This window comes from Erithacus rubecula (assembly GCF_903797595.1).
Source record: "Erithacus rubecula genome assembly, chromosome: 20".
Taxonomy (NCBI): domain Eukaryota; kingdom Metazoa; phylum Chordata; class Aves; order Passeriformes; family Muscicapidae; genus Erithacus; species Erithacus rubecula.
Window position 1 is genome coordinate 3124264 of NC_136672.1, and position 12316 is coordinate 3136579.

The following is a 12316-nucleotide window of genomic DNA, read 5'->3' on the forward strand; positions in this document are numbered from 1 at the left end:
TGAAATACCCTCTGATTCTGAACAGCTTTAGTTAAGATTCCTGCATCCCTGAGCTGCCACCATCTGTAATAGAGGTCAGAAGATTAGAAAATCACAAAGTGGATGGAGCTTGGAGCAACCTGGTCTAGTGGAAGGTGTCCCTGCTCATGGCAGGGAGGGTGGAATGGGATGACCTTTAAGCTCCCTTCCAAGCCACAGCAGTCTATAACTCCAAGTAACAGCACAAGCACAGTCTGTCCCCCCAACACTGCACTCATTTACCTACACTGAACCATCAATGCACTCCCAGGAGTCTCTCCAATTTCCTTGGACAAACCTCTCACAACAACACTTTGCAATGGGGGTGCTCCTCACAATCCTCAAAACTAGTTTCTTACTTTTAAACACAATACAGGGAATTCTTCTGCAAATCACAAAGAATCCTTAACAAATGTTAGCCTCAACAAACACAAACTGCAGCTCTTACCACTGTGCTCCTCAAAATTGTTCACGTCCCTCACTCTATTTTGTTGCCAGTAACACAGTTTCTTCCTTTTGGATACTGACTCAAGAAAGGACAAATTGAAACTGAATATTGAAAAAAAAAAAAAGAGTAACTTACAAGCTTTCAGATACAAAAGCTTTTCAATTTAAACCCAGAATCAACAAAAAGCAGCCACAGAAATGAAAGCTGGATTCCCAAGGAGATCATTAAGTGATCCAGTGTGGCACTGGAGATTGCCTGGCTTATTTTTGCTATTTGGTCAGAAAACAGCTTTTGAATTAGAAAACTAAAACCTCCTTAACCTCCTCTTTTGTGCACTTGTTCTCTCACAAATGACTTTGCTCTCTGTCCTTTTTCTCTGCTTGACACATCAACACTTACATTTAAGACATGACTCAAAGCCAACAGTGCTGCAGTTGACCAGTGGATGACACTGCACAACCACTTTCAGACACCAGACCATCAACAGTATCCTTGTGCAATTCCACTGGCATCCCAGAATGCCACCAAGAGGGAAATTTGAGCTTAATCATCACTGACTTCCCACTTGAATTAATGATGCCTTAAGCTGCATATAAACAGAACCAGTGAACACTAATTTCAACACCAAAGCTTTCCAGCAGAAGTGGAATTGAAGAGTAAATTCTTTTACTAGGTCACAGCCTGGCAAAGATAAAGCAAAACCCCAAATATAAAAGCTGGAGAATGAACCTAAACCAGATCCTCTAAAACTATGATTTCAAAAAAAGTTCTTCCTATATTTTCCTACAAAACTGTAGTTTCATATTAAACTGTTTCCCAAACTTCTAATGGTTCATCAAAAAATGAGCATCATGAATTTTTCTGAACTCTCTGGAAATTTTCATTAAAATCCCCTGGAACAGGTGATTACTGTGTTCTCTGTTCCCAGATAAAAGGTATTGCCTAAGTTTCTAACCCACACATTGAGCCTCTTGGCAGATTTGGGACATTTTGTCCAAGAAGGATCAATGACACCTGAGTACACTAAATATTATAACCCAATACTGAACCACATACACAGCATCTTTTCTAAGTACATGGAGCCTGTGTTTACTGGGCAACAACATATAGAAAGCTCATAAATACAATTTAACTGCACAGAAACACTCCACATGATGGGACAGGCAGAGAGGCACAGCAAGGTGATTTTTCCATCAATGGTTTTTCCTGTCCCACTGAAATCTGACATTTCCTCTGTGATGCTGAACAACTTCTGCAATGTGAGTTCCTGGGACTTTTGTCTGATGTCCATCACTCAGATGGAACAGTCAGCTCAGTCAACCACAACAATGCTACTGAGAAACTTTTGCAGGGTCAGATCTCAAAGTTTAGGGGGATCTGCTTGATGGTTTATCCACCTCATTTCTTCTTGTCAAAAACAAAGCTGCTGGGTCAATATTTTGACTGTGAGTTTTTGCAATTCCAAACATACTTGCAAAATGCCACTCTGCTAAATTCAGTTTGCAAATACGTGAAGCACTGAATGAACTTTTGCAAATCACCTCATCACAATATTGAGCCAAGACACAGACATGGCTTGAAACAGGCTGGTCACCCAGGACACTGCCACATGCACCTCACTGCCAGATTCAGCTGAGACACAGGGGCAGGACAGCTTTCCTCGGGTGGCACAAAAGATAAACCAAGTTAACTTCACTTGGAAAAATATACATGATCTGTATGGATTCAGCCACTCTCCACATATCCCATGAAATGAAAGTAAAAATAGGAAATTGACACTTTAGAGCACAAAATGGGTGTGTTTCGATGAGTGATTAGGTTTAAAAAGTTGCTTTATTTGACACACATACAAACTTTAAACTCAATTACGGCCTGAATTTGAATAGGAAACTGAAGGCCCAACATGAGCCAGAATTCAGATTTCTGGAATCTAAGACCTAAGTTTTCATTTACAGTAGTTGAATACCAGATAATAATGGAATATCTATATGGAAAACAAAATGAGAAAAAGAACCAAATCTGAACTATCTATTGATAAAGTTCCAGCATTATCATTGACCCAACAATTAGGGGTTTGGTCACTTTTTGGTAATCAGCAGTAACAAAATGAATAATACACAATACAACGCTTGTATCAAGCAATAGCAGGACCACTCCCTCTGGCTGCCGTGCTTACCTATGAACCGTTCCACGGCCATTTCCCTTGTCACCAGCTCCGCGAAGACTTCCCGCAGGCCCCCGATGAGCTCCGCGACCTCGCGGCTCTCGCTGAAGCTGTCCAGGATGTTCCTGTCGCTGATGGCTCCCGGCTCCCGCTCCTCGCCCTCCTCGGGCTCCCGCCCGGCTCGGTCCATGGCTGCGGGCCCGGCGCTGCAGTGACAGCAGCAGGCTGAGCCCCGCCGCCCCTCACAGCCCGCCCGGCCCCGCCATGCGGCCACCGCGCCCCTCCCGCGCCCCGCCCGCGCCCCGCCCGGCCCTACCGGCCTCCGCCGCCCGCCAGCGCCGCGGGGCTCCCGGAGCCGCCTCCTGCCCCTCCGGCCCGGCGCGGTGCGACCGGCCGGGACGAGGCACCCCCAGGGACAAGGGACTACCGGGATCAGAGAGAACCCGCGACAAGCGCCCGGTGCCGCCCCGCGCCGCCGCCGCTCCCGCCCAGCTACGGGCCGCCAGCAGGGACCAAAGGCGGCGGCACCGCCTGCGAGCGCGGGCCCGCCCCGCCGCGGGGAGCGGGGAGCTGAGCGGCGGACGCGCCCTGGGGACACCCACCGGGGACACGGACACCCACCGGAGACAGGAACACCTACTGGGGATGGGACACCCAGCCTGGGGCACACACCGGGGACACGGACACCCACCGGAGACAGGAACACCTACTGGGGATAGGGACATCCAGCCTGGGGACACCCAGTTATGGTGTCCTGGGGATGGGACAAGGATGGGGACGCAGGCATGGGACCCAAGCCCTGGGTGAGGATGGAGACAGGGACCCCCAGGGAAGGGAACAGGGAAGGGGATCCGGGCACAGCGACCCCAGGGAAAAAGACAAAGACGGGAACAGCCTCGGCAGCACGAGATGTGTGGGAGACATCTAGATGATGCCCATATCCATGACCTTCCTTACCCGACCCACACCAAAACACTGCATTACATGGTTAATATCACAACATGTTATCTAAACCTCATCAATTCTGGAAACAACATTCGAGCTCTGAAAGCTGCAACTACAACTTCACTGATTATACAGGAAATTCAAGGAGGCACTTCAGCCTGCCCAGGATGTCAGAACAGGTAATTGCCCTTTCCTGCTATCCAGCAGCTCCATCCACACCCAAATATTTTATCTTCAGGTTCCAATTCATTCAATCAAACCACAGTCACAAAACACATGAACACTGAATGCCAGCTTTCTGCAAGGCAAGTGTTTTATTTGAGCAGTTTGAGTTCACAAGTACTTTCCAGTGTGATACAGGTCAGTTTGTTCACACCCATAAACACCAGTGCACATGAACTTTGCTCTTCCCTCAGACCTAGATCTTCCAGCCATCAGCTACAATCCCAACAATTCCACTGTTTTAGTTCTCTTAAGTTTTATAACCAACCATGACAGAATTCCCTGATTCAAAGGAAATAAAACTTTTTCACTTTTATATTTAATATGTATCATATTTACAGAGAGCAAAGTGCATTGTTTTAAAACAATTACATCATCAAATTTTAAACTTTATTAAATCTTTATAGCACGACCATTTAAAGTTGAGCTAAATGTATTTGAGCAATTCTGAATATAATATTTTAGTATTAGTCATGCCAACCATATGAACCTGAATACTCAGGTCATAATTCATATTTGTGGGACTGCACTTACTTTTACTCTCCTTGCCACTTTCTTCCATTAAAACTCCCCAGAGTCACTAATGTACTGTAGCTCAGATTGTACTCAAGTATCTTTGCTGAACACTTTTCTCCTCAAATTCCCACTGCCTGTGTTTTCTGTAAAAATAAAGCAGTAAGGAACAATAAAACCTCTTACAAATCTATCAGGTTTGACACTGTTCCTTCTATAACCCAGTGGTGGCACAACAAACCAGCTTTGCCCACTGCACTCATTTTCTAAAACTGAAAATAACCAACCAACCAACCAACGCAGCAGCCAGAGGTGTTTCTTCTCACCTAACCACAGAGCCTCCCTCCCACATTTTGTTATCATTTTACAAAGTTATTTAAATATGTAACTATTGTAGTACAACACACTGAAATATCACACTAAAATGATGAAATGCTCCCATCAACTTTGAGTGGTAACACTTCTGACTGTACAATTAATTCCCAATGAACTAAACAGCCTTCCTGAAAATACCACTGGAATTTCAGTTCTTATAGCAAGAAAAAAACTAATGTGAGTAAATTACATTAAATTAAAATAAATATTAGAATTATTATTAATTACATATATTTGTCAAATGCAGCCAAAGGGCCTTGTCTGCTGATTAAATTAAAAAGAGAATGTTTTCAGATTCACAGAATCTGATGGAAATTTTGGATTAGGGCAAAAGGGAAACAGAAGATCATGGGAATATTAATGGGAAAAGGGCTGGGAACAGACAGAAAACTAAACCAGAACTAACAAGGATAGACATAAGAACTTGTTCTTACTTCCAGCACCACTGTCCCACAGCTGCAGCTCTCCATAACAAAGTGCTGATGGAGCAGCAGCAGGACTGGGAAGATGCTGCTGTGGAACAACTGTGGGAGCACAGCAGATATGAGGTGAGGGAGCAAGGGCAGGCTGACTGCCAGGCTGCTTCCCAAAGCAGTGGAGCCTTCACAAACAGTGCAGCCCCTTCCTTCAGCAGGGCAGGAATCTGTGCAGGGAAACTAGTGCCCAAGTTAAAGATTACACAATTGTTCTTAGTTAGTGAGGCTCAAAAGTGCACTAAGCCTTCTCCATATCAGGTGTTTTACCATCAATTGTGAGTTTGTGGTACTTGGGATGAGCAAGGGCTGCTCATTCCTAAGGGACTGTGTCAGAATTTCTCCAATGCACCTGGTTACTTTAGAAGTTTCCTCATCATGTTTAGGGTAGAGCCCCTGTACCCTGTCCCAAAATGGTTCCAGTGGTTTATGTAATTAAAGAGCTGATACAACTTGTTCCGTTTCTCAAATCCTGGAGCTTTGGGTATTTTACTGTGATAGGCAGAGAAGAAAGAGCTGCTGAACCCCCCAAACATTCCAGCAATGGCCAGTTCAAATTCTGAATGGCCATAGAAGCAGGCAGGGTCAAATATAATTGGCCCAGAGTCGTCCTCAGCCACATTCCCTGCCCACAGGTCCCCGTGCAGGAGAGCAGGAACAATTTCTACATCACAGAACATTTCAGGAATCTTTGGCTGAAAAAGCATAAACAGACATGTAACAATTAAAGAGTTTGAAGAAAATATTAAATAGAATAAAGCACTTTAGCATGTTAGAGCCTGAGCTGGCCAAGTGCTGCCTGTGTTCAGCCCTCATGGAGTGCTTTGGACACTGATGGCAACAAGAACAAGCCAGTGATAAATGTTCTGGATTTTTTTAACAGATCTTAGCAAAGCATTTAATTTACAGTCTAGTGAATCAACACCTGCTACTGATGTATTGTTTCTAGATATGGATACTCTTGATACTCTTGGATACTCATGGATACTTTTGCTGACATGAGAAATATAAAATAATTTCATTTAAACTAAAAAGTTTCAATAGCAAAAAAGACTGCAAGTAAGCATGTGGATCAATGAACATAAGAGATGAGCACATCATTGGTGTTCCCTGAGTGCTGCATGGAGCAGGGCCTGAACCAGCCTCAGCTGGAAGCCTGGGTCAGGTAAAATACAAATCTATCCAGGCAGCAGAATTTTACCCACTTCATAACACCAAGCTCTTAGGATTTACCTTATCACTGTTATTATTATTAGATGTATTCTCAGAAATAAATATTCATGCTGAATTACAGGGGTTTTTTTCCACTATCTATAAAAATTTAGAGTAACAGGGATTCTGTTCAGCTCTTAGTGTTGCTGGACTCACTGTGAAGCCCATCCAGACCCTGCTCTTCATACTGAGCTGGGTAAATCCCTTTTACAACACCTTTACAATCCCACTGATACACATTTTCTGAAATTCTAGAAAACAGATTTAAAACATGGTTCATACTTTTAGCTGTGACCAGAGTTCTCTGGCTTCTCTGTCTCCATAATCTTTCTCAATCAGATCCAGCTGAGCCTGGAGTCGGTGCTGGATAAAGAAGGATGGCCAGTCACTCTGCCACTCATTCACCTGGAAAATACAGCACAGGTTTGTCACACACAATTTTAACATGTGTGCAGTCAGTGTTAATAGCAGAGATCCAGCTAAAACATTCAGTGCTGACACAGTGGCCTGGACAATGCCAGTGTGACCAGTGCACAGCAACATCAGATGTTTTGCTTTGGGAGTGCTGCTCTCCACCACACTTTGGTGGGGGCTCTCTTTAATATAAATTGAGTTTCTGGCTATTTTCATTCATTCTCATTTTTTTAATGTATTTTAGAGGGAGAGTTTCAAGTGAGATCAAGTGAGATCACCCAATGTCATTTTCAAATCTTTCTGGAAATGCAAAAGTAATCATTCATTTTTACTGGGTAACACATTTCTAATTTGGTGAAAAGCTGAAATAGCAAAGAGTTTGAGATACTGGAGGTTCATTCAGTTAAGTTATAGAATGAAATCCTGACACGTGCAGAGCCAGAAAATGGTGGAATTATCTCCAAGAGCCATTTCCAATGTCTCATGAGACATTACATGATGAGGCTCTCCAAAAGCAGTAGAGAGATCCATATGGTAGGGGTTAGTAAAACCAAGACATGGTATGTGAAGGAACAGTAATTTTTTAGAGTATCACCAAGCTAAAGAGCCACCAAATCATTCCAAATTCTCACTCAATCCACTGTGCCTACTGGCCACATGCACAATGGCAGGGCACAGGGATGGAACAGGGAAAGCAAAGCTGTGGTCAGAAAGCTGCAGACAGGAGTTTACAGACCTCTACAAGTGCCTGTTGGCTTTCACAGCTGTGGAACAGAGCATACCTGTGGGATATAACCACAGCAAGTGGCTGTGTGGAATCCAAACTTATCCACAAACTGGGCCTCAGAGTGACCAGCTCCTTTTCCTATAGAACAAAATAAATATTAGGGGATTTGAGATGTTTACATGGTAAAGTCTGCAAACACAGAACTTAAGGCAGAAAAAATAACTTTAAGTAATAAGTTACTTATTTCATGGTCACAGTCCTTTCTAAAGCTGGAAAGAAATCTTTTGGACTTGAAGATGCTGAATGGAAATGGAGGCACATTCAGTCACAGTCAGTGAGATTGCTTAGGATGAAGGAGTTGGACATTCAGGAAAGGAGCCCAAATACAGTCACAGTCTGCTGTTCTGGCACTTGGACATGTTGCCTTTTAATGTGGCTTGGGTTTGATTCATAGATTATTTGGCCTTCACTCAAAAATAATGGATTATAATTTGTCCACCACTAAAAGTCAGACCCAGCCCACCTCTGAAGTCATGGGAACAATACAGATACAGACTGGCACTTCAGATTTTAATACTAATAACTAAAAAACAAAATCTTTATATAGCTGATTTTTTTTAATGTATGCTTTAATTCACTTTAAGGAGCAGAAATTTTTGAATATTTTGCTACTTATTCGAGTTCAAAAACGTTATCCTAAACATCTTTAAAGGGGAGCTTAATTATGTAAACAAGCAGCAAGCAAAAAATGGCATTTCTGTAAGCTCAAGAACATTTTAAGAGAGTGAGAGTGCATGAGGCTGGAAGGTTTCACTGACACTGAAGAAGAGTCTAAATTGTCAGTTTGACTCAGGGAAGTTGAAAGCCATGCTGCACCACAGCCAAAGGAATTGCTTCCTTTTAAGTTTAGTACATTACATCAATGCTTTACCAATCGTGCTTCCCTCAGTCCTCAGCTTCTCTCCAAGTTTCTGGTTATAAAGATGAAGCTCTGCTATCTGCTCTCCCAGCTTTGAAGAGTATCTGTAGGACCAAATAAACCAAAATAAAACTGAAACAAGTGAACAAATATTACATGGAAAAAAACCCCTCAATTTAATATGACCAAGGCTATTTTTACCAAACATAGAATATCAAACATAGAATATTAGCAGAGATCCCAACGTGGTATCTCCTGTTGGGCTTTACCCTCCCAAATCAGCTGAACAGCAGTTGAAAGGGTAAGTCTGAAAAGAAGCCATAGGCAGGGATAGAATCATGGCTGCCTAATGCTGAATGCAACACTAAAAAACAGTTAAATATTCCACAGGTATCTTAACAACAGTTTCAAGGATGGAAACTAATTCTTTTCCATGCCAGAGTGGGGGGAAATGATGGATTTAAAATTGCAACCAGAAGGACAAAGGTTAGACATTGGAAAATCTTTTCTAGGAATAGTGGGGTGGATTAGCATGAAGTGTGGAGGCTGTGGAATTGCCATTATTGTCCCACATAAAATAGATGGGTTGGAGCAGCAGCTGCCAGAAGAGCCATAGACATGACACTGTTCCCATATGGAAGTCTGGAACACAGCAGTGCTCCTGAAAATCTGTTTTCAGCAACACACAACTCCTGAATTCTACGTTCAGGTTGGCTGACAGATGAAATGCAAATTCATGTCATCTTAGCTTAATCATGGCTTAAATCATACTGGGAGATTCTACTTAGACAAGTAGAGGTTTCAAAGACCTAAGCAGCCTGTAAGGTTAAAGAAACCTGTTGGGTTGGGAAAAGAAATTCCAATGAAAAATCTCATGAGAGAAAGATGAGCCAAACTCAGCTGTGATTACATTCACTGCAGCAGCATCTCAGCACACATGGAGCAGCACACAGATGAGTAGTGACAGCCATTTCTAGTGCAGGAAAAGCAAAATATGGACAAGGAGTGGTACACACATATATAGATACCTACATATTTACATTTTTTTTAATATGTACGCAGAGAAACACAGATCTCCACAGAGAGAAGCTGTCTCAGAGAGAATAAAACAACTCTGCTCATGAAGTTTCTTGGCTGATTGTAAGACATTAACAAAACTGAGCCCCAAAACATAGTAAGAGATGCATGGACATACTTGTTGAGGTGCTTCATCTTTAGGTACTCCATGGCAAACATGGCTCCTCCTCCAGGCAGGTCAATCACTTTGATGGGCTGAGGCACTCTCACAATATTGGTTTTCTGAATTACTTCCAAACTTGCCATTTCCCCTTCAAACATTTTTCTAGCCTATCAAGGAATAAGAATATCCTTGGGCTAAACTATGGATGTCTACAAGGAGTACTTTGGAAAAAACAGACTTTTGACAAAGTGGCAAGGAGTCAATTCTCTTAATAAAAGGAGAGAGCTGCAGCAAGGCTTCAGTCCACATAGGAAGACTTAAGGGGCCTTAATCCTAACTTCTTTTTTTTTCCTGAATTCATTCCAGGATTGTAGGATGTGCCACATTTCACCCTGATTTCCAGATGCTTATGACGACACCAAACTACCTGGATGCAACAGCACATTATCTGAGGATAATGTGGCCACTGCTACATGAGGTAACACTGAGCTCTTAAACTGCTTCTTCTTTCCCCACAGGCCACTGGATGGAGAAATATTCAGTATGTGCTCTGCATTTTTAAAGAAAAGGTGCTGTTCTTCATGGCAGTTTAGGACGGGTTTGATATTGATAAAGCAAATTTCTGATGCACTGTGGTGTCAGAAAAAGCAATCGAGTATTCATTTACTAATAGAAAAGTCAAGAGTTTGGCTTGAGAAGCTGCAAGAGTTTTACTTTTAGAAATGCAAAAAGCAGTGGGGATGCTTGAAGCTTCTGTAGCTTTAAAGATAATATGTGAGTTTTAGCACTGGCCTCTGTTTGTGCCCTCCCATTATCGATCCTCCCAACTGGAACATGTAAAGGAATGCAGTGAATGCAAAGTCAGCTCTAGGCTTTTCCAAACTCCAAGTACCACAATAACAGCTTTGTGCTTGGCCTCCTTTTTACAGGAATTACAGTTCATTCCTGCTGTTGAGGGTTATCACATTGCTTTATACTGCATTTCCCACTAATCAAACCTGCTACATTAATTCTGGATATAAAATAGACACAGCTTAAAAAAGAATACGAAGAGCTGGAATAATTATATATTATTAACAATCAGCTGCTTTTAAAATAAAAAGCAATCATCTCTATGCAATCATAAGATCTGCTGGCATTGACCTGAGGTTTGTGGTTGATTTTCACAAACACCCGTCCTCTGTCTGTCTCATACGTTTGGCCTTGGCTGATGCATCCTCCCCCAGAGCTCCCCAGTGCCTTCAGAATGTTGGTGTTCAGCTCTGCCTTCAGGATCTTCTCCATGGTTATTGCCAGGCTGCTGCAGCCGCTCCTCTGCTAAACCTGCTGCGAAACAGGATTAAAGGTCTGGGTCCTTCTGCCACTGTCACTCTGCGATGAGGTAGGAAGGGCCACCCACCGCAGAAAATAAATAAAGAAATGAAACAGCTAAAAAAATAGCTCAGCCAGAAAGGATGTTTCAAAAACCTGTGCTTGCAGTGGGCTTTTATAGCTATACGTGAAAAATAAAATTCTTTATCAATATTTGCTAGAATAAACTGGAGAGATTAATTCTAGGAGAGGTGGGTCCTGGGGCCTCTCAGCGGTGCTGGAGCTGCTGGTATTTGTAGTTTGGAGCCGCTCTGAAGCTCCGGGATCGCCTGCGGAACGGTGGTTTCAGGCCAATCCACTAGAGGGAAGCTGAAGGCAGCCCCAGGAATGGCCACAGGCTCTGTATAGGGGGCTTTTGGTGTGAAATCCAAATCTGCAGCCCAAAATGATGAGGTTAAATCCGCTAATCGGCCGGGCGGGGTGCGGGGAGAAGGATGAGGCAGGTGAGGAGCGCGGCTGGAGCCCACGATTCCCTGCGGAAATTCCTGCCGGGGTGGGACAGTGCCGTGGGGATGGGGGAGATCCCGGCCGGGCTGCGGGACGGGACCGGCGGGCACGGCGAGGGTGAGCGGCACCCCCGGGTCCGGTGCGAGGAACAGCTCCTGCGGTGAGGGGCGGCTGCTCCCGGTGTGAGGAACAGCTCCTGCGGTGAGGGGCGGCTGCTCCCGGTGTGAGGAACAGCTCCTGCGGTGAGGGGCGGCTGCTCCCGGTGTGAGGAACAGCTCCTGCAGTGAGGGGCGGCCGCTCCCGGTGTGAGGAACAACTCCTGCGGTGAGACTGCTCCCGGTGTGAGGAACAGCTCCTGCAGTGAGGGGCGGCCGCTCCCGGTGTGAGGGGCAGCTGCTCCTGCAGCGTTGGGATACTGCTCCCGGTGCGAGGGGCGGCTGTTCGGCTGTGAGGGGAAGCTGTTCCCGCCGGGACTGGGGGCAGCTCCCGCTGTTATGTGAACAGGTGCTCCCACTATTGAGGGGATTCTGTTCACGGTGTTACGAGGGACAGTTCCCGCTGTTGTGAGGGGCTGTTCCCTGCGTTGTGAGGGACAGTTCCCGGCATTACAAGAGGCTGCTCCCGGTGTTGTGAGGGGCTGTTCCCGGTGTTACCAGAGGCTATTCCCGCTGTTGTGAGGGACAGTCCCCGGTGTTCCGAGGAACAGTTCCCGGTGTGGTGGCAGCCTGACACTGCTCCCCGCTCCGCACAGACGCCCCGTGGCTCTCCGGACTCGAACACTCGAATTCCTGTTTAATGGCCGCACTCACTCCATGTACGTACCACGCCGACAAGAATTAGAACGTGAAGTCTTATTTTAGAGCTTGGTCACCACAGAAATGGGGCTTT

The 12316-nt window shown here is 44.6% G+C and overlaps 2 protein-coding genes across 4 annotated transcripts in view; both read right to left on the reverse strand.

Moving 5' to 3' along the window:
• Positions 1-2872, reverse strand: part of TBCD (tubulin folding cofactor D) — a 126496-nt gene extending 123624 nt beyond the window's left edge. For all 3 annotated transcript variants that reach the window (XM_079323503.1, XM_079323505.1, XM_079323504.1), the window contains exon 1: positions 2643-2872. In XM_079323503.1, the coding sequence (XP_079179629.1) occupies positions 2643-2820 (178 nt within the window). In that variant the 5' untranslated portion in view covers positions 2821-2872. The remainder of the gene's footprint in view (positions 1-2642) is intronic.
• A 998-nt stretch (positions 2873-3870) lies between these two features.
• Positions 3871-11470, reverse strand: FN3K (fructosamine 3 kinase). The gene is made up of 6 exons (XM_079323744.1): positions 10754-11470; positions 9626-9777; positions 8443-8534; positions 7567-7649; positions 6653-6775; positions 3871-5853 (listed from the first exon to the last, which is right to left on the reverse strand). The coding sequence occupies exons 1-6, from the start codon at positions 10892-10894 to the stop codon at positions 5515-5517; spliced, it is 930 nt and encodes a 309-aa protein (XP_079179870.1). The 5' UTR covers positions 10895-11470; the 3' UTR covers positions 3871-5514.
• Between the last annotated feature and the right edge of the window lie 846 nt (positions 11471-12316).

What these genes read in the sequence shown, in the direction of transcription:
- FN3K (XM_079323744.1), bottom strand. Translation starts at nt 10,894, where the DNA reads ATGGAGAAGATCCTGAAGGCAGAGCTGAACACCAACATTCTGAAGGCA. An exon ending in AAATCAACCACAAACCTCAG is followed by an intron (nt 9,778 to 10,753) that starts GTCAATGCCAGC and finishes ATTCCTTGATAG; the next exon opens with GCTAGAAAAATGTTTGAAGG. An exon ending in AACTCTGGTCACAGCTAAAA is followed by an intron (nt 5,854 to 6,652) that starts GTATGAACCATG and finishes ATGCTTTTTCAG; the next exon opens with CCAAAGATTCCTGAAATGTT.